The sequence below is a fragment of the Theropithecus gelada genome, chromosome 4, assembly GCF_003255815.1.
Source record: "Theropithecus gelada isolate Dixy chromosome 4, Tgel_1.0, whole genome shotgun sequence".
Classification (NCBI taxonomy): Eukaryota; Metazoa; Chordata; class Mammalia; order Primates; family Cercopithecidae; genus Theropithecus; species Theropithecus gelada.
The window spans coordinates 82,038,488-82,061,941 of record NC_037671.1 but is presented as its reverse complement, the minus strand read 5'-3'; the positions used below and the strand labels follow the sequence as shown (position 1 = coordinate 82,061,941).

Below are 23,454 nucleotides of genomic sequence, written 5' to 3'. Positions count from 1 at the left end.
TTCCTCCTATTATCTTTCACTATCTGTTTTAGTACATCTTCTCACATAAATTCCATACGGAATCTGGCTGTATTACTTTATCTAAAATTCACTTCTTATAAAGAAGGCTATGAGGCCAAGGTGAGAGGATCACTTGAGGCCTGAAGTTAAGCTTTTAAAAACAATAATTATTATTTTGGCCTTTAATTTTCCTTGATAAATGTAAGCTCGATGAAAATAGGAACTTTGTTCATTATACAATCCTCAATATATGTCTGGAATAGTGTCTGGCTCTAAAGAAATATTTGCGAAATGAGCAACCATATTTTTAGACCTACCATTAGCTCAATATCACTGCCAATTATATAAAGTTGATCTTCCATAGAAAGCTTCCTGTTTAAATGGGCAAGAACATACGTGATTCCAGGTAAACGCACAGCAGGACTGGTGAGAAGACTACCCCACAGGGCACTGTAGAATGCTGACTGGTCCACAGCAGCAGCAACCTTTTCCAACAATGTATTTGTTCTGAGGTATAAATAAAGTGGTTTAAGAAGGGAAACACTTAGTCTCATATTTTAAAAAATAAATCGTTCTTTTCCAAAAATGTATGCAAACATCCATGTTATAGTCATATGTCCCACCCTGGAAATAAGTGTGATAGACTGAAAGAAGAATATACTTTAGAGTCAGAGGACTGAATTTAAGTCCTGGCTCCACCATTTACTAGCTGTATATGTTGAGGAAGTCACTTCATTGTTCTTAAAAGTTCAGTCTCCTCATCTGTAAAATGAAGAGAACAACAACAACAAAACACTCCACCACAAGACCTATCTACCTCACTAGGTTGTTAAAGTACTCTAAGTAATAAAATATCATATACATTTTAGTTAATAGTAATCCTATAGTAGAATAGATGTTCTGCTGACTTTCTACAAAATCTTAAAAGGACATTTCAAATCTTTCTTTTTAAAATCACACACTATAAAGTTTAAAACTTTAATGAATTAGATCTATGATAAAAATCAAAGATGCCTTACCACTTTAATAAGGAATACAGTTAAAGATTACTTTTTAGAAGAGGGAAGAAGTGGGGGGGTGGGCTAAAAACTACCTATTGAATACTATGCTCACTACCTGGGTGAAAGGATCATCCAAACCCCAAACCTCAGAGTCATGCAATATACCCAAGTAATAAACTTGCACATGTACTCTCTGAATCCAAAATAAAAGTTGAAAAAAATGACTCTTATTTTTAACATAAGATAAACAATGAGTAACATAAAAGTCTATTACACTGTAGCATAGTGAAGAGAATTTGATGAGTCACACTGTTTACTTGCTACTTAATATTAACACTGTAATTTCTTCTGGCCTCAATTTATCTATGTGGTAAAAGAATAACATTTACAAATTCTTTTATAAAACTTATATGGAATACCTAGCAAAACATTAACAAGATAAATCATAGGATACCACAGTTATAAGGATCATTATTCAATTTCTATGTTAAATTTTTAATTGTAACTAGCAGAGTTATAAGTGGTATCAAGTCCATGCTTCCTTTAGAGAAAAATAACTATTTTAAACAAAACTGATTTCCAGGCTAAATGAAATAATTTCATATTACATTTATGAAACTGTAGGCAAATAAGTAAAAAAGTAAAATAAATAAAAGAGGGTCGGATGCAGTGGCTCGCGCCTATAATCCCAGCACTTTGGGAGGCCAAGTGGGGGTGGATCATGAGGTCAGGAGTTCAAGACCAGCCTGGCCAAGATGGTGAAACCCTGTCTTTACTAAAACTACAAAAATTAGCCAGTTGTGGTGGCAGGTGCCTGTAATCCCAGCTACTTGGGAGGCTGAGACAGGAGAATTGCTTGAACCTGAGAGGCAGAGGTTGCAGTGAGTTGAGATCAGGCCACTGCACTCCAGCCGGGGTGACAGTGAGATTCTGTCTCCAAAAAAAAAAAAAAAAAAAATTAATAAAAGCAACTGATTAGCTTTGAGGACAAAATTATTTTTTCTCCAAGGAGCCTTTAAAAAGGTAATTCAATATATTAAGAATTAGATTCTTACTGCATGAGGAGAGCAGCTGAAAAACAGTAACTAGGCAATGTACTTGAATAAAGTATTTAAATAATTATGTCTACTCATAAAGTAAGTTTGGTATTTTCTATTTTTGCTACTTCAACTCAGTGTTTTAATAAGAATATTAGTAATGAGATATTAGAGATACTTAATGACATCATGCATTGCCTACAATTATCAACTCCCCAAAAATAATAATAGGGTCCAAACAGATCAAATAACTTCATTTGAACAGTTAGGTATCAAGAGTACCACGTCAACAGCTAATGAAACAGCACTGCACTGGTACTAAGCTATTTTTCCCCATTAGCAACTTAAAAATTGTTAGTGCATAGACTAATCTTCCATTCTTATCACTAATCTACATGTCCTATCTGTTATATTATTTTAAGTTATGGGTCACAATTTTCTTGAGTGACTTATATGTGCTTGGCAAAGGACTAGGTGATTTGCTATTAGAATAACACAAATAAAAGGATATTATGTTTGTTTTAAAGATGAGGAAACTGAATAAAGTTCAGACATTAAGAAAACTTCCCTAAGCTCAGTGTCTGTATAGGCAAGACTTCAACTCAGTATATCCACCTCCGAAGTCTATGCTTTTACCACTGGCTATATTTTCAGTATGATACACAGACTAAACTATAATGTTTCATTGCTATAGAAATATTCATGTGATATACTGAACTGTCTAGAATAATTCATTCGTGATGCTAAAACATATTTTACCTAAATATGCTTACTGACAAATCCATGACTTCAATTACATAACTGCACCAAATATGATCTTACCTCTCATAGTACTCTGATCCTTCTTCTAAGCCAGGAAGAATACCAGTAAGCAATCCCTGTAGACCAGGTTTCAGTGTTTTACCCAAAGGCAGATAATATATCTCATACAAACTGAGCAATGTTGGCTTCACAGACATGGCAGCATTTGCAAGAAGAGGAAATAATCCAGAACTATTAAAAAAAAAAAAAAAAAAAGGCGAGGAGAGGGAAGCAAAATAACTATACAATATTAATTCATACACAATTATATGTATAAATATTTTATTTATTTCTGATGAAAAAGTTATACTGATTGGCGTAAAATGATACCTGTATATTAATGACTACATCCATTAAAACAGACCAGTTCTCTCACCTGGGTTTTATACTTATAAACCCAGTAGCTACCTAGCTGTTTCACAAAGTCCTCATATTTCACAATTCCAAAACAGAATTCTCCCCTGATGTGCCCCAGCAAAACATGTGCCTTCCCTGTAATAACTGTCATGTCAAAATATGGCATCACTATCTATCTGGCTGACCAAAAAGCTATAAATCTAGGACTGATCCTTGACTCATGCAATCCTCCTGCCTCAGCCTCATGAGTAGCTTTAAAAATCTTCTACTCTAACCTGGCTGGGTAAGTTGGCTCATGCCTGTAATCCAAGCACTTTGGAAGGCTGAGGTAGGAGGACTGCTTAGGCCCAGGAGTTTAAGACTAGCTCAGGAAACATAGTGAGACCTCATCTTTACAAAAAATAAAAATTAGCTGGGCACAGTGGCATGTGCCTGCAGTCCCAGCTACTCAGGAGGCTGAGAGTAGAGGACTGCTTGAACCTGGGAGGTAGAGGCTGCAATGAGCTGTGATCATGACACTGTACTCCAGCCAGGGTGACAGAGTGAGACCCTGGATTCAAAAATTAAAAAAAAAAAAAATAATTTTCTACTCTAACCTGCAATCAGTTATCAAGGTCATCAAGTTCTCTCTCCAAGTCACTCTCCTAGATATTTTTTGAATATAACAAATTGTATCTCCACCAGATAGCTACCTAGAAGCAACTGCTATCGTATCTTACTCTTCATGTTTTAACATGTATTGGTTCATTATTGCCCTGAAGCAGCTCTCGGTAAAACCTTTCAATGAGTTCCCATTGCCAATGAGGCCTTTAACATCTTTTAAAAAATGGCTACTACATACCTCTGAACAGTCCATATATACTCACCAATTTTACTCCTGTGTCCATATATACTCACCAATTTTACTCCTGTACCCTCTGCTCCAGCTATACTGAAGAATTCCTTTCTAGTTCCTTTCAGAACCTTCTATGCTCTTTTTAGTGCCCATACCTTTCCATATGCTGCTCTGACAGATACAATTCTCACTCCCTTACTTATACCCTCTTTGGGGGATTCCCAAACTTTCAGGCCTCAGCCTAAGAAGCCATTTCCTTAGGGAGACTATCTCCTAATTAGACTAGGTTAGGCCCCCTATTTAATGTTCTCATAGTACACAATATTTACTTACCAAAACGCGCTTATCATTCTTTATTTGAATTGCTTAATGTCTATCTTTTCCAACAGACTGTAAATATCAGAAAACAAAGGACCATGACTATATTTTTATTTCTGTATCCTAAGTTTCAAGCACCATGTCCTGTACTTAGCAAGTGAAGAACAAATGAATTAGGAATCTCTCTTGCTCCTAGTTTATAAAAAATAGAAATCATCAAGTAAGAATGGCTTCAGCTTTCTACTCTTCTGTCTCTCATTTTAGGTACTGTTTGATCTAAAGATACAGCCATAGTCTCTCAGTCTCTTCCAGGCTACCTTTTTTCCAATGTGCCCAGGGCCATGACCCGCCTGTCCAGGGACCTGCATCATCCATTATCGTTTTTCTTTTCTGTAATTTCTTTCTTCCTGAACTGACATCTTTGCTTTTTAATACAAATGTACTCACATATTTCCTCATAATTCTAAAACAAGAAAAAAGTAACAGCAATAACCAAACCCCAAAATCTTTATTCTAACTAACCTTCTGTCTTAAAGCTACCATTCTCTATCAATTAAAATACATATATGAATTTCTTCTATTTATTACCTTCCATCATTAATCAATCACGATACTTCTACTCCCTCCGCTGAAACTGTTCTCATTTTGGTCACCAATGTCTACCAACTGCCAGATCCAATGCTCTATCTTCAGACCTTATCCTATTCAATTTAACATGTGATACTATTAACCAGAGCATTCTCTTGAAGCACCCTTCCTTCTTGACTTCCAGGACTGCTTTGTCTCCTGGTACATTTTCGCTTTTTTTTTTCTTAGACGGAGTCTCACTCTGCTGCCCATGCTGATGTGCAGTGGTGCAACTGGCTCACTGAAACCTCCACCTCCCGAGTTCAAGTGATTCTCATGCCTCAGCCTCCACAGTAGGTGGTATTACAGGCACTCACCACCACACCCGGCTAATTTTGTATTTTTAGTTGAGATGGGGTTTTGACATGTTGGGCAGTCTGGTCTTGAACTCCTGACCTCAGGTAATCCACTCACCTCGGCCTCCCAAAGTGCTGGGATTTACAGGCGTGAGCCACTGAGCCCAGCCTCCTGGTACACTTTCTATCTCTGACTCTTTTTCACAGGCTACTTTCCCCCACCTGATATTTAAATACTGAGACTCCTAAATACTCTCAAAATGTCCTCATTCCTTTTTTCCTCCTTGTGATTTACAATGTACCTAGGTAATTTCAATTATTCTCTTGGCTTCAACTGCCACCTAAATGCTGACTGCTTTACAGTATCTGTCTAATCTGCAATCCAGATTTGTATTACCAAAAGCTCACTTTACATACCCATCTAAATATTTTAAGGCATTCAAACTCCACTTCTAGCCTTCTTAGTAACATCTTTGTACACTGTATCACATTAAAAAGAAATAAGCTTGAAAAGGCAATATGGTATTACATCATGTAATAGGTTATAGAACTTTAAAAGCATTTGTATTTAATTACGTTAAACCGTAAACCTTGAAATGAAAAAATCATTAATTAAAAATAAACATATCTACATTTAATATAAACTTTAGTTTTTAAAATAGTTATACTTCAAAAAAGAATAGAACAATGATATCATTTACTCCATAACGTGTGTGTATGTATACAAGAATATCTGCCATATTTAGAAATGGTATTCTAGGTTTAATTTTATGTAACATACTGATGATAAAAATAGGTATACTACAAATGAAGAATAACTGTGCTGCTTAAACTTTCTGTTAAGAGGTAGAAAGTAGCAGGCATGAATTATGTAAATCTTGCTTTAAGAAAGGAAAATCTATCAATTATTAGATAATCACATGCAACACTGATTTGGCAATGCTCAGTTTTCTTAACATCATTCTTTGAATGTATTATTTACTACTATTAAAAATACCTTTACTGGCTTTACATACTATTTTTAAGACATCCATGCTCGACTGGGCGCAGTGGCTCATGCCTGTAATCCCAGCACTTTGGGAGGCCAAGGCAGGAGGATCACAAAGTCAGGAGTTCGAGACCAGCCTGGCCAACATAGTGAAACCCTGTCTCTACTGAAAATACAAAAATTAGCTGGGTATTTTTTTTACGGTGGTGGCATGCGCCTGTAATCCCAGTTACTTGGGAGGCTGAGGAAGAATAATTGCTTGAACCTGGGAGGCGGAGGTTTCAGTAAGCCAAGATTGCACCACTGCACTCCAGCTTGGGTGACAGAGTGAGACTCCGTCTCAAAAAAAAGACATTCATGTTCATTTCTCTTTAATATTTCCTTGCTCATTTCTCTTTAATAATATTTTGAAATATCAAAGAATTGAGTATAACAAATAGCATTTCTTTATTCATTAAACAAATATTTATTAAGGGTCTACTATCTGTCAGTTCCTCAGGATCCTGAGAATAGAGCACTTAATCACAGTAAGAAATCCCTGTTCTTTAACCTCATAAAGCTTATTTTTTGGAGAGTATATATGTACATATTTTAATTGCTTGCTTATTGTATCTCTTAACACATACATACATATCAGATGGTGATAAATGTTAAAGCAGAGGAGAAAAAGTTACAGGAGAATAACAAGGAGACTAGAGCAGAGGCAGGTTCTAAATAGGGTGGTCAGAGAAGGCTTATCTGAGTAAAAATGAGAGAGTAAACACATACACAGTAGAAAGGATCAGTAAAACTAAAAGTTGGTTTTTAAAAAGACTAACAAAACTGATAAACTCCTGATAAGACTGATCAATTTAAAAAAAAAGGATGGCTTGAGTCACCAATGTCAAAAGTGAAAGAGGAGACATCACTATAGATCCTACATGTTACAAAGATAAGAGTATATTATGAACTTTAGGCTGATGCACCTAAAAATTTAGTAAAAACAGGCAAATTTCGAGAGAAAAAACTTACTAAAACTGACATAAATAGATTTGAATAGTATCATAACTACTAAAGAAATTAATCTGTAATTACAAATCTTCCCACAAAGATAAATTTCAGATAAAAACTAAATAATTACACCAATGTTATGAAAACTGTTGCACAGAACAGAATAAGAGAACAATATGAAATTTAGCATAAGCCTGAAACCAAAATTAGATAAAAATGTAAAATCATAGCCATTCTCTACTAAACAAAGATGTAAAACTACAAAACAAAACAAAACAAAACAAAAACAAAAACAAAAAACAAAGTAAGCAAATCCAGTGATACAAAAAGGACTCTAAATCATGAGCCAACTGGATATATTCCAGAAATGAAAGGCTGATTGAACCTTCAAAATTATTTAACATTTTCTACCTGAAATGAGAAATAAGACAGATATACTTGACCCTCCTCTCTTTAACACTCTACTATAGACCCTAGTCAATACAATAAGGCAAAAAAAGATATAAAATTATTAAAATCGGAAAAGAAAACTCACCATTCACAGATAGTGTGACTATATCTCAAAATTCCAAAAGCTATTAGAAAGAACAAGTGAACTTGACAAAGTTTCTGAATACAATGTTAATACAGAAAAACACCTTCATATTTCCACATTCTAGCAGCAATATACTAAGCAAAGATTCCTCAAATAAGAAGCAAAAAGGACTACTTAATAAAAGGTTGATAAATCAACTAAAAAAAACTTTCTTCAAAAGACAGCATAAAGAAGAACTTTTGGTTCTTCAAAAATACCATTTAGAAAGTTTTAAAAGCTGCAGAATGAGGGAAATATAAATAGTTGGACAGTAGGGGTTTCCACTAGAAAGGAGTAGGAGGGAACTTGCTGCATTGATAAGAATGTTCTATATCTTATTTTGAATGGTGGCTACAAAATTGACTAAATTTGTCAAAACTTACTACACATTGAACATTTATGATCTGTTCATTTTATTGAATGTAAATTATATCAACAGTTTAAAAGAAAAGTTAAGTGGTTAAAAAAAGAAGAGACAGACAGAATTAGTGACCTGAAAACTAGGTCAGAAGAAATTCCTGAGAATGCAGCACAGAAGGACAAAAAGTTAGAAAATATGAAGAATGGTTAAGAGATGGAGAAGCCATGGTGGGAAGACCTAATAAGTGGGGAGAGAACAGATGTGAAGGTAATCTCAAAAGATAGTGGTTGCAAATTTTCCAAAATGGGTGAAAGGCATCAATTCATCAATTAAAAAAAAATTTTAATGGTTTTTTGAGGAAAAGGTGGTGTTTGGTTACATGAATAAGTTCTTTAGTGGCGATTTCTGAGATTTTGGTGCACCCATCACCCAAGCAGTGTATACTGTATGCAAAGTGTAGTCTATTACCACTCACCCTGTTACACCCTTTCTCCTAGGTCCCCAAGGTTCACTGTATCACTCTATGCCTTTGCATCCTCATAGCTTAGCTCCCACTTATGAGTGAGAAAATACGATGTTTGTTTTTCCATTCCTGAGTTACTTCATTTAGAATAATGGTCTCCAATTCCATTCAGGTTGCTGTGAATGCCATTATTTCATTCCTTTTTATCCAATTTATAGATTTTTTTAAAGTCCAACAAATACCAACAGAATAAATAATAATAATAAAAAAACCTACCTAAAAACATATCACAATGGAACAGAATACTAGGGATAAAAATGTGGAAGAAGGACCATTTCAGATAATAACTAAGCAAGTCCTCTGAGGAGCTGATATCTGATCAGAGACCTGGATTTGAGAATTACAGATCAAGAGAATAGCAAAGAAAACGAGGAATAATAAGCAAAGAGACCTGTTGACCTGAGTGGAATAAATTGGGGGGAAAATAATAATAGTTTAGTTTTAGTTTATTAAGAGTTGAGGTCACTGACAGAGCCAGGGTCACAGTACTTCAGGAATTATTCAAAGCCATATTAAAGCCTTTTTCTTATTTTTTTTTTCTTAAGTGTGCTGAGAAGAAGTCAATAGAGCTTTTTAGCAAGAGAGTAACATTATTTAATATATTAAAAAGATTACACTGGTACTATGTGGAGAACAGGGTAGAAGAGGATAAGAACAGATGGTGGATGAATGTTAGGTCAGTGATGAAGCCCAAGCTAGAGATGATGCTTAGACTGCATGCTGTCAGTGAAGGTTCAGGGAAGTAGATGTATTTGAGACATATATCAGAATAGTAGCTAACATGTATTAAGAACTTACTATAAGTTGCCCATTGCATTTTACGTATATGAAGTCTTTCAATTCCATTAACCACCCTATGAGGTTGATAATCTTATTTCTGTTGTGCAAGTGAGGACACAAACACAAACAGGTGAGGACAAAGGCCAAAGATAACAGAGCTAGTTTGACTCTACCATCTCTTCTCTCAACCACCATGAGACATAACTCTGAACAACAGACTATGTACACCAGAGGTGGGAAAACGTGGGTGGAGAAAACAAGGTAACAAGTGTGGCTCTCGGATCTGAGGGTTGTATAAATGGATAGATGGTGATACCATTTATTGAGCTTTAATATAGTACATTGCAGGAAGGTCAGGTTAATAGGACAAGAGGAAAGTTTAGTTTTAAACAGGTTGAACTTTAGTTGCCTTTCAAGATCTATATGGAGATGTCAAGTAAGCAGGAGTTTAAAGCTGCTGCCAGCACTGGAAATGTCCAGTTGGGAGTCAGCATATAGAAGATAAAACAGTTGTTACCACGGGCAGGAGGAAATGGGAAATGTCACATGAACAAATGTAGAGATCTAATGTACAACATGAAGACTATAATTAATAATATTTTATTTGGGATTTTTACTAAATGAATAGATTTTAACTGCTCCTGTCACATACACAAAAAATAGATAATTATGTAAGATGATGGCTACATTAATTTATCTATAGTAATTGTTTCATTATCTGTAGGTATCTCACATCATGTTGTGTATCTTAAATGTACACAGTAAAATTTAAAATAAAAAATAAATCATGGGTACGGCTATGTTTGCCTAACAAGAGATTACAAAGTGAAAATATAAGAAGGTGCTGCACTAAATGAGCCCTAAGAAACTCTGTGTGGAGTTTGGGTAAAGGAGGGAAGACTGGTAAAGGACACTGAGAAAGAGTAACTGAACAGAAAAATGTGGTACAATGAAAGCCAAAGGAAAAGACTGTTTTAAGCGGAGAAGAGTCAATGATGTTGAAAGTTGCTGAGAGATCAAGGTATCCTATCTTTTTCTCAGGCCAGTTTTCAAGCTTAAAAAGGTAGAATGTACTATAGTCTCAACAACTTTGAAGGAAAACTTTTAATAAATGGTATCTAACAATAAAAAACAAAAAGACATTAAAGACTGTTCTACATTTTTCTGAATCACTTAACTCAAATATTAAGATTGATATTTGAGGCCAGGCGTGGTGGCTCACGCCTGTAATCCCAGCACTTTGGGAGGCCAAGGCGGGCAGATCACGAGGTCAGGAGATCGAGACCATCCTGGCTAACACGGTGAAACCCTGTCTCTACTAAAAATACAAAAAAATTAGCCAGGCGTGGCAGCGTGCGCCTGTAGTCCCAGCTGCTGGGGAGGCTGAGGCAGGAGAATGGCGTGAACCCGGGAGGCGGAGCTTGCAGTGAGCCAAGATCCTGCCACTGCACTCCAGCCTGGGTGACAGAGCAAGACTCCGTCTCAAACAAAACAAAACAAAGAGTGATATCTGAAAACTTCTAATCATTAAGGAATTTTCAATTTTGTAGTTTTTAGTGAGAAAGTATAAAATAGTTTAACAATACATTTTCTTTATATTATTTGTGTATATATAGAGAGAATAAAATTATTCTTACCTATATAAAAAAAGATCTTTGGCAAGTCGCTTAGGTCCAATTATTTTGAAGATAATTTCATATGTTTCAAGCGCCTTCCGATGAACTCCACCTGGTAATGCTGGATGTAGACATTGAGCTAGGCGTTTGCCTATGGTCAGCTTTTTGGGTACTACTTGGTACTTTGCATTATTCTGTAAAACCTTGAAGAAAGCATTTTAATGTAGTTGAGAACGCATTCATTTTACTTCCATTTTCTAGCATAGTATTATAAAAAATGTTAATTGTAGATCTTTGTGTTTTGTTAGCTACATTTGCCTACATACACCATATTTAAAGTTAAAACTGAGGAAATGTTACAAACTTTATTAATTTGTTTAAAAAATAAACTCGTTACCTGTTAACAGAATAACATTTTTAATGAAAAATGATATTTTCCAAAACAAATTTATGGAGAAGAGAGGCATTTTAGATTTTTTTTGGTAAATTTTTAATATTTGATGTGAGAAGATAGCTGGAACATGGAATGTTACAGCCTTCAACCTATTTTTACTACTTTGAAATAAAGTCTGGCCTCACAATAGATATTTACAGTTACTTGGAAGAGGTATAACCATTGTCCCAGTATATCAAATTATAGTAAGTAATTCTAATGTTTATAAGAAAATCTACATGAGATTATCATTGCCCATTTGTTTTTATAAACTGATCTTTCTAGCTGGACAAAGCAACTTTTGCTTTATTTATTTCAACCATAACATTTCCTTAGAAATAATGGTCAGGGCAGAATTTCTGTACACAGATCCTATCTTATCAACCACTCAAAGGAGATTAGTTATATAAAGAAGATCTTATAATAAATGTAATCCTTTAGTTTGAACCTAGAATTCAGTATTATAATCAAGTATTGATAGAACGTCACAAAGTGAAGACTCAAGAATGAAGAGACTATATTAGAACTGGAATTTAGAAGAAATATACAAAGACTTATTTTACAGAGGAATAAACAGGTTGAAATATTAGGTTGGTGCAAAAGTAACTGGATTTTTTTTGCCATAATATATGAAATGACCAAAGGCAGTATAAGAGTGTGTGTGTGTGTATATATGTGTATGTATGTATATATAGGAGTATATATATGTATATATGAGTGTATATATGTATATATAAGAGTATATATACACACACACACACGTAATCCTTGTCTTGTTCCATCACAATTTTGGCTAAGTTTTATCGACAACTTGGGTATTCTTCTTTGAGTTATCTAGATACCATGAAATCTATTTTCATGAATATTGATTAATCTAAAAATTATGTACCTAGTTAGGCAAATTAATTTCCATCATTTAATGACTTGCCTTTAAAAAGAGTTCCCAGTATATCTTCAGAAACAGACTCTTCAGAACCCTTTAGAAAAAAAAGAACTTAACTACCTTTAAGCAAACTTGTACTTTTAGATGAAATTTCTTGTGGATGTTGTAAAGAAATAAAGAATTATTCAAACTTCAAATGATAAATGTTAGAAGTTCTAACATGTCAAACAGAAGCTTCTGCATCAAATTTTAAGACAAAACCTTGGCATACTGAAAATGATTATTTTTCTTTTTATGATATCAAAGTGATTATCTGTCATATCAGGTTGAAAACTAGCATCCTGGTGTGGTACTGTGAGTGAGAGTGTGTCTAGGTTTTCATCCATGGTTCCTGGCTCATAACTCCCACAGCCCTTATTATAATATTGGGGAACTTTGGGCCTCAGAAGCAGGCCTCAAAAAACAATTTCTCTCTTTTTCCTGCCCTCTGCTCATCTTTTTCTCCCTAAGGCAGGAATCTTCCTCTACCTTTCTATCTCAGAGCTGGCTGTAACAAAATTCTCTGGACTACTTGGTCTCATTGTAGGTCAAAGACCTCCATTTCAGAAGGGGTCCTGCCCCATACCCAGAAGGAACGAATGCTGTACAGAGAGGCCAAGAAAAATCTGACAGACGGGTCTTGCTGGGTTCCTCCACTTTGTCTGTTAGTATTAGATCAAATCTTTTATGTCCTAACACATTTCTACACAGCTGTTCATGCTTCAATCATGCCTATCCAATGAAGTCTCAAAAGGCCCAAAAGGATGATTAGAGAGCGTCCAGGCCAGCTGAACACATGTGGAGGTTCCTGGAGGGTGGCGCTCCTGGAGAAGGCATGAAGGTTCTACATCCCTTCACCCAGACCTCACCCAATGCATCTCTTCACTTGTATCCTTTGTAATGTCTTTTATAATGAACCAGTACCTTAAGTTCTGTGAGTCACTCTAGCAAATTAAACCTAAAGAAAGGAATGTGGAACTTTATAGCCAGTTGATCAGAAGCACAGGTAAAACAAACTGGGGCTTGTGATTGGCATCAAAAGAGGGGAACAGTCTTATGAGGCTCAGCCCTCAACCTGTGGGATCTGATACTATCTCCAGGTAGATAGTGTCCAAATTGAACTGCAGCACATCCAGTTGGTATCCACTGTAGAACTGCTTGCTTGCTGGTAAGGGAGAAATAATCACTTGTTTTAGGGTTATAGAAGTCTTCTGCATTGATTGTTGTGGTGTGAAAGCAGAGGAAAAACAATATGTATTCTTTTCCCCACACATCTTAGTATGTATTTTAAGACAAATTTCTTTCCTAATTTGTATGTTAAGCTATTTGATAGGCTGGGTGTGGTGGCTAATGCCTGTAATCCCAGCACTTTGGGAGGTTGAGGTGGGAGGATCACTTGAGGCCAAGAGTTCAAGACCACCTTCGTCAACATAGCGAGATCCTGTCTCTAAAAAAACAAAAATAATAACTAGCCAGGCATGGTGGCATGCCTGCAGTCCCACCTACTCAGAAGGCTGAGGTGGGAGGATCCCTTGAGCCCAGGAGTCTGCAATGAGCTATGATCATGCCACTGGACTTCAGCCTGGGTGAAAGAGTAAAACCTTGTCTCAAATAAAATAAAAAATAGGTTTTGGAAGACCACTCCTTTCCTATCTAAGCCCTTTAATATTTAGAAGCACTCTCATTCAATAACAATTAAAAAAAAACAAAAACAAAAAAAAACCTTAACTATGGGTATGCGGTGAAAAAAATTGATGTTTAAAAAATAAAAAGGTCAAAATGAAGAGCCAGAAGTTGATCAAAGATGCCACAACAATAACGGAATAAAAACCAGACATGTCAAGAAGAATTACTCAAGGACAAGCTGCAAGGCATAAGCAACTGCTTGTATATAATTGCCTTTGTAAGAAGTACCAAATTATAACTATAGCTTGCCAGGATAGAAAATGTTTCCTTCTGCTATATACCATTTGGAAAGAACACAGGAATTACTGCTTTCCATTTGTAGGAAATTCATTTTGCTGCCAGGAATTCCAGCACCATATCTGATGCTCCATTATGGAAATTTACTAGCCCTCATAGCATATTTGCTTCCTTTTCTTTTGTTTTTATAGCTACTAATCATGGCGATAACTATATATTTTTCAAGCACTGTTATTTCTTTGAATTAAAACTTCCAAAGCCTTAACAATATGCTTGACTACACAGGCATGCAACTCATGAAGAAAAACAGCACTACCAATAGTAATCTAAGGTTCATTTATGTTTTTGCATTCTTACTTCAAGATTTAGAGAAATCTAACAAGTACAAACACAGATTTCTAATTTTTACTCCTTTTATGAAATGGATAATACAGACATACCTTATTAAGTTTTCCAAGTGCTGATATCAAATCTGCCCATTCACTGGAGTATTCAAAATTCTTTAGTGCTTTGTCAATTGCGGCTACATAGTTTCTGTATTTGGAGTCACTCAATAACTCCAGCTCTTCTGTGTTCATCCTCCCACAACTTCCCACTAGAGACCAGTTCCAAACTCATGTAAAGTCATTACCTACAAAAGAGTTTGCAGGAGGAACCAAGGTTACAAAGTATTAAAATGGGTTCATATGATCTTACTACAAAGGTAATGACTAACTTGAAAATGTTTCTTACTGTTAGCAGTGGTTGAAACTCTCCTCAGCTAGTGTTCAGGGTCATGGAAGTATTCAAAGACAGCCTAAAAGATAACTACTTGTGTGTTCTTTCCTAGGAATTGGAAAAACGACTGTGAAAATTTAGTCAGTAAAATTTTCTTATACTTATTTCAATTTAGAAAATTTTATTATACTTCAATTTAGAAATCATGCTATTTCTCTGTCATATTTGTTTATGTAACATTTCTGATATATATGGGTGTGTGTGTATATACAAATATGTATACACATATATGTACATATATATACACACATATATGCTCCTCTACTTTGTTTTGATCCTAAAATACACTAAGTCTGGTTAGATTGGAAGAATCAAGAACACAGAGGAAGAAAGAAAAAAAAAATGACTCGGAGATCATTTTATTAAGTAGTAAGTGAGCATCTAATATGAAGGCTCATTAGCTGTTAGAATTAGACTTTACTTTAGACTTTACTTCGAATAAAACTGACAAGAACATGTGGTGGTTTAAAGTATGTCCACAGCTGAGTACAGTGGCTCACACCTGTAATCCCAGCTACTTGGGAAGCTGGAGGATGGAGTATGGCCTAAGGTCAAGGTTTCAAGACCAGCACTGGCAACACAGTGAGATCCTGTCTCTAAAAAAATAAATAAATAAAAATTAGCCAGGCAGGGTGACACCTGTAGTCCCAGCTACTCAGGAGGCTGAAGTGAGAAGACAGCTTGAGCCCAAGACATCAAGGCTGCAACAAAATATGACTGGGTGACAGAGCAAGATTCTGTCTCTATTAAAGTGAAAAAAACAAATTTACAAATTCTTTGATATTTCTTTGAAAAAGTGGTGCCTAATCCCCCAGCACCTTCGGGGTCAACTTTGTGACTCATTTCTAATGAAAAGAATAGGGTAGAAGAGACAATGTGTAACGGCCAACAGGTTATAAAAGCACTTTGGTTTCCTCTTTACTCTCTTATCATTAGTTCTGCGGAGAAGCTAGCTGCCACATCATGAAGACACTTTCAAAGAGCCCTATGGAGAAGGCAGGTCTCGTGACAAGGAGCTAAAGCTTTCTGTACAGCCATGTGATTGAGCCATCTTAGAAGCAGATCCTCCATCCTCAGCCAAGCCTTAATTTGACTGTGGCCCCAAATGGCATCCTGACTATAACTTCATGAGCAACCCAAAGCCATGATTACATAAGCTACGTCTCTCAAATTCAAGACCCACAGAAGATTTTGTTATAGGCCACTGAGTTCAGCGGTAATTTGTTATACAGCATTAGATAATCTAGGGTAATAGGAAGAATTTAATTAAGGTTCTACTTAAAAACCAGTGTGGCTCCCCTTTAATTTTTCTGGTATCCCAACTGACTTCTAACTAACTGGGTACCTTTCTTTAGAGCTGGGTGCATGGACCTACAGGAAGGTCTAAGAGTGGGACTTAGGGGATGCTAACACAATTCAACCAAGGTAAGAATAGTCTTTCCAACAAGTAGTTTGGGATAACTGAATATCCCATGTGCAAAAGAACAAAGTTGACTCCTTCACATCTACACAAAAGTTACTTTAAAATAGATCAGAGATCTAAATGTAACAGCTAGAACTATAAAACACTCAGAAGAAAATGTAGGATTAAATCTTTGTGACCTGTGGCTAGGCAAAGTCTTCTTAGAAATAAAACTGACAGCCAGGCACGGTGGCTCACGCCTATAATCCTAGCACTCTGGGAGGCCGAGGCAGGCGGATTGCTTGAGGTCAGGAGTTCAAGACCAGGCTGGCCAACATGGTGAAACCTCATCTCTACCAAAAATACAAAAATCAGCCAGTTGTGGTGGCTCATGCCTGTAATCTCAGCTACTCGGGAGGCTGAGGCAGGCCTATCACTTGAACCCAGGAGTCCGAGGCTGCAGTGAGCAAGACCACGCCACTGCACCCCAGCCTGGGCAACAGAGTGAGATTCCATCTCAAAAAAATAAAATAAATAAAATAAAATAGAAAACAAAAACACGAGCAACAAAAGAAAAAAAGAAGTAAAACTTTCATGTTGCAAAGAACATCAAGAAAGTGAAAAGACAACTGACAGAATGGGAGAAAACAAATCCTCCATACATCTGATGAGACTTTAGATAATAAAAAAACTCTTCAAAGTCAATAATAAAGAGACAAATAATTCAAAAGTAGGCAACAGATGTGTATGGACATTTCTAAAAGGAAAATGTACAAATGGTCTATAAGTACATAAAATGACACTCCACATAATTAGGGAAACAAATCAAAACCACAAGAATATTTCACGCTTACTAGGATGGTTATAATAAAAAAGATAGACGATAATAAGTGTGGTATGTAGAAACTGGAACCCTCATACACTGCTGGAGGAACATAAATTGATATGGCTCCTTTGGAAAACAGTCTAGTAGTAGTTCTCCAAGGTTCAACATAGAATTACTGTAAGCCAGAAATTCCACTCCTAGGTATGGTGGAGACACAAGAGAAATGAAAATACATGTCCACTCAAAAACTTGTGTGAATGCTCATAGAAGCATTATTCATAATAGCCAAAAGAAGAAATAACCCAAATATTCATCAACTGACACACAAATAACTAAAATACAATGGAATATTATTTGGTCATAAAAAAGAATGAAATAGTGATACAAGCTATAACACACATGAACCTTGAAAACATTATAAATGAAAGAAGCCACTGACATAAGACCACATAGTATATGAGTCCATTTATACGAAATGTCAAGAATAGAAAAATCTATAGAGATAAAGTAAATTAGTGGTTGATTAGAGTAGGGGGAGAAGAAGAAAAGAGGAATTGGTGTGAAATGGAGAATGAACTCAAAATGAATATAGGGTTTCTTTTTGGGATGACAAAAATGTTTTAAAATTGATTGTAGTGATGGCTTCACAACTCTGAATATATTGAATACCATCATATTATATATGAGTGTATATATACACACACACACACACACACACATATATATATATAGAGTTTGTTTTTGAGACAGAGTCTCACTCTGTCACCCAGGCTGGAGTGCTGGAGTGCAGTGGCGCCATCTTGGCTCACTACAACCTCCGCCTCTTGGACTCAAGCAATTCTCCTGTCTCAGCCTCCCGAGTAACTGGGATTACAGGCGCCTGGCACCATGCACCGGCTAATTTTGTATTTTTAGTATAGACGGTGTTTCACCATGCTGGCCAGGTTGGTCTCGAATTCCTGACCTTGTGATCCGCCTGCGTTGGCCTCCCAAAGAGCTGACATTACAGGTGTGAGCCACCACGCCCAGCCCATATTATATACTTTAAACAGGTGAACTGCATACTCAAAATACATGAATCACCTTAAATTACATGTAAAATTTACATGTCTTACATTTTACTGGGGAGAGTCTACTTCTTTCATAATGTTCTCAAACAATAGTTTTTTTAACAAAAAGGTTAAAAACTACTAGAGAATATAGCTAATGAGTAAAATCTGTTTGTATTGAAAAAAGCTACAAATCTTTTGATTTATAAAATCAAAATTTCCTTGGTTAAGGTTGTGCCAAAGAGAGGCAATACGAGTTTCCCAATTCTCTACTTCAATTATTTTATCCACAAAAATGAAAACAAGTCCCAAATCCTATCTTTGGAGAGAGTAATCACCTTAAATGTGATTTCATTTGACACGAAATGATTTTGCTTCAGCATATCATGTGCCAAGCACTATGTTTAGGTGCTGACTAGAGAGAACATCCCTGACCTCATGATACTTTCATTCCCAATTGGGACGGTGAGAGTAGTGAACAAAATAAGAGAGTTAATCTATTTTTCTCTTTAAAACTGGATATTTGATGCTAAGGGACTTAAAATAATACAAAGTTTATGTGGGGGGAAAAAACACAGTCATACAATACTTCTTCCTCACCCCCATCCACATTTTTGCTGTCTGTGCAGTTTCAGTTAACCTCAGTCAACCACAGTCTGGAAATATTACATGAAAAATTCCAGAAATAAACAATCATAAGTTTTAAATTGCATAGCATTCTGAGTAACATGACAAAACCTCTCACAGAACAAAGTGAATCCTCCCTTTGTGCAGCATATCCACGCTACAGATGACAACTGCCCATTAATCACTTAGTAGCTGTGTGGGTTATAGACTGTTGTGGTAGCACAGTGCTTGTGCCCTTATTTTACTTAATAATAGCTGTAAAGCGCAAGAGTACTATGCCTAATTTGTAAATTAAACTTTATCATTCGTATATATGTATAGAAAAAACCCCCCAGAATTTACAGAGTTTGGTACTATCTGCAGTTTCAATCATCCATTGGGGGGGTCTTAGAACATATCCCCGGTGAATATGGTGGGGGGTGGGAGGCACACTACTGTCCCTTCATGCTTTGGACTAAGAGCAGCAAATCAAACATAAAGCAGTATTGTGAAGTACTCTGAAGAACTCACAAGAAATAGGAACTTAAATATGTGAATCAAAATAATCTTAACCTTGCACATCAAATTAATTTTTGTTTTATATAAGGATTTGCTATGCAATTTTCCTACCAGGAAAGTTCTTTGAGAGCAGGAACTATGTTTTATACATGTCTCTATGCTGGACAACACATAACTTACAATAGTGAGGCTACAGTTGGACTCATGATCAATGTGTTTAAACATAATAAAAACTGGTAATAAATTTTAAAAGATACAAGCTATTTCATTATCAACCCATGGTTTCTAAAACTTTTAAATACTAGATTTAACCATAAACACACAAACACAGCATACACACAAAGCAGTATCTGCAGGTATGTTAGATACAAAAGACCAGCACATTAAACAAGTAAAGCCATAAACTTTGATAGCTAATTAAACAGTTAAATACTAACAGTAACATATACGGAATGAAGGTTATAGTGAACACAACCTAAAACATTTCTAGTTCTGTTTCTCAGAAATCAGAAGGATAGCAAAACCAGATTAAACTCAGGGGAAATATCAACTTGACTGGATTTTCTGAAAGCACATAAAATTCGTATAAAATAACTAAATTTCAATCAATGAATGAAAGAATGTACTTGTGGTAGATGGAATAAAACACATGCATACATTTTATCAGCAGGAACTTTTTTTTCTTTCCTTAGCAAGATTTCCAGAATAAGATATAAAATAGCATTCATTTTGAAGATATATAATACTCAGTGAATGAGGAAGATTAACCTGCAAAGCAATTTAGTAGTAATTTCTATTAATGAAAACAGGGGTTGTTTATCAGCCTAATAATATAATTTTTAAGCAATATTATCTTAACATACACATCCTTCAGATAATTTTTTCTTATTTGCTATAAAAAAGCCAATTAATAATGACCAGCTAAGTTTGTAAGGTTTATGACTCTTGTATGCATCTACAGCTAAAAAGTTTGTTCAGGTAATTAATTTGAACTTTCTTACATTTTTTTTTTTTAGGCAATAAATTCCTAAATATTTAAGTATGATTAAAAAGAGTTCATATAGCTTAAGACACACAAAAACACAGAATATTAAAAGCAATATCTTAAATTACTGAAAAATGAGAAGGGACATTTTGCAGAAGTTTCATCAGCAGAGCTGCAGTATTACTTTTCATGTGAAAAGATGGTTGATAGGGTTTGGCTGTGTCCTACCCAAATCTCATCTTGAATTCCCACGTGCTGTGGGGAGGGACCTGGTGGGAGGTAACTGGATCATAGGGGCAGGTCTTTCCCATGGTGTTCTCATGGTGGTGGGTGAGATCTGATGGTATTATAAGGAGGAGTTCTCCTGCACAAGCTTCTTTTTTTTCTTTGCCTGCCGCCATCCATGTAAGATGTGACTTGCTCCTCCTTGCCTTCCACGATGATTGTGAGGCTTCCCCAGTCATGTGGAACTGTAAGTCCGATTAAACCTCTTTCTTCTGTAAATTGCCCAGTCTCAGGTATGTCTTTATCAGCAGCGTGAAAACTAATACAATAGTCAAATCCTAGGACTAAAAATTTAGTTGTAATTCCCCAATGACTTTAATGCAAATAAAATTACTGATTATATGTCACAAGAGAAGTGTAAAGATACACCATCTTAAGCCTTTCATCCAATATACACATACAAATTGCAGTTCTCAGGTATTCTCCCCCATATTTTATTTTATAATGGCTTAGGTCAATACTTCTCAAAGTATCTGTAGTGAAAGATCAGTATTTCCACCCAACCCATCACTGACCAATACTTTTCTAAAATATAAAATCATGTGCTTTAGTTGTTGCAGTAATATTAAATTGCTATAAAAGTTTCTAAATGCTTACTTTTATCTCTGTGCTTATTTCATCATGTCTCTTAACAAAGTTTGTGAATATCACACTTTAAACACCACTGGCTTAGATCATAATGCAAATATAACGTATCCCCATGGTGTATCAAACTTTGTACCATGCCTCTTCTTCAGAATAAATACAAAATAAATACACATACTCAATAAAGCAGTGTTTCACAGAAACCCCAGGCAATGAAAAGACAGGCAGTAGAGGGTAGGGCCTCCAAGAACAGGAGTTAAAGTCAAGATGGCCTAAATCCAAATCCTAGCTCTAATACTTAGCAGTTGTATGACCTTGGGCAACATGCTTAATTTTGTCAAACCAGTTTTCCTTAGCCATTAAAGAAGATGAAAATACTTATACTTGAATGGTTGTCAAAATTAAATAAGTAACATACTAAAGTTATCAGAGTGCCTGGCACATAGAAAATGCTCAAGAAACAGTTGTCATCATTATTTCCTATGAAATCAAAACAACACTAGGAAGCAAGTACGTTAATTATGAGGGGTAGTAAGTTATAATTAAGCATCAGATGTGGCTCTGAATTTCTTGGCAGCAAACTGGAAAACTGAGGACTCACTAACCTATCTTGAATTGTCCTGTGAATATAAGTTAAAATGTAGAATTATTGCCAAACATGTTTTATGGCTTTGTGAAACTGTATATATTTAATACACGTATTTGATGAGTTTTGACTAGTGCATGCACCCACCCATAAACCATCACCACAATCAAGATTCTTCACTACAGTTAAGATACAGAACATTTCTATCATCTTAAACTTTATATCAAACATTTACATCATCTCTGTCAAATGAGCTGTTTTGTTTGAAATTAACTCCCTCGCCGGGCGCGGTGGCTCAAGCCTGTAATCCCAGCACTTTGGGAGGCCGAGATGGGCGGATCACGAGGTCAGGAGATCGAGACCATCCTGGCTAACACGGTGAAACCCCGTCTCTACTAAAAAATACAAAAAACTAGCCGGGCGAGGTGGCGGGCGCCTGTAGTCCCAGCTACTAGGGAGGCTGAGGCAGGAGAATGGCGGGAACCCGGGAGGCGGAGCTTGCAGTGAGCTGAGATCCGGCCACAGCACTCCAGCCTGGGCGACAGAGCAAGACTCCGTCTCAAAAAAAAAAAAAAAAAGAAATTAACTCCCTCCTCTCAATAACTTGCTACTTTCCAGGAAATACAATAACAAACTATTTAATATAACCAGAAAACTTAAAATAATAAAAATAAAACTTCTAGTTTGTTTGAAGTGATGCAAGTAAATCAAAGTTGCATTTGTAATCTTTCTTTTAGGGGCTGTTAATCATAGTTTCTCTGACTTGATCTTTAGTCCACTGGACAATTATTTGCAAATACTTTCAAAGTTACAACTCAGATAAATTGGACCTGAATTGTCATGAAACATAATTTAGTGTCATGTTTTGTTTCACAAATATAATATATATCAAATATAAAAATAAAGCAAAAAAGCTGTTTATGAAAAAAGATAAAAGCCGTAGATTTCTCTGGGCAAGTTATGCCCTGTGACAATTAGTAGGTAGTACAGATTTGTTTTTACACTTTATAGCGTAAAAAGCTAAAATTTAAATAAGAAAAGAAATATTGCATCATACCATCTCAATTTTTAAAGTTCATTTTAAATGGCGATAAAAAGTGAGTAGACCTCACTTCAGAATAACACCACAAAGATATTTTGGCTAGTTTTCTTATCATTAGCTGCATTTTCCCTTTCTCTTCTTCCTTTGCCGCGAAAGGCAGGGGGAGGGCTGAAAGAGAAAGATTCACTATTACTCAATTCTAAAGAGGTATCTGGGGACTAAGTGTTTCTAGCACATTCCAAGAATATAAATTAATGAATTATTGTAAGCACCACGCAATGGGGCAAAAAACCCTGCTGTTGATTATGGAAGAGAACAGCGGGGAAAAAAAGCTATAAGTAGATGCTCTTTCCAAACTTTTCTAACTAATGAAAAATTACCATTCAGTAATTGTTATCATCTAATAGATG

General features: G+C 35.8%; 1 protein-coding gene across 2 annotated transcripts in view; it reads right to left on the bottom strand.

Moving 5' to 3' along the window:
- DOP1A (DOP1 leucine zipper like protein A) overlaps positions 1–23,454 on the bottom strand; it is a 106,415-nt gene that overhangs the window by 58,059 nt on the left and 24,902 nt on the right. For both annotated transcript variants that reach the window (XM_025381660.1, XM_025381659.1), the window contains exons 2-6: positions 15,115–15,207; positions 14,823–15,013; positions 11,126–11,307; positions 2,861–3,031; positions 318–507 (exon numbers count right to left, since the gene is read on the bottom strand). In XM_025381660.1, the coding sequence (XP_025237445.1) occupies positions 318–507; positions 2,861–3,031; positions 11,126–11,307; positions 14,823–14,960 (681 nt within the window). In that variant the 5' untranslated portion in view covers positions 14,961–15,013; positions 15,115–15,207. The remainder of the gene's footprint in view (positions 1–317; positions 508–2,860; positions 3,032–11,125; positions 11,308–14,822; positions 15,014–15,114; positions 15,208–23,454) is intronic.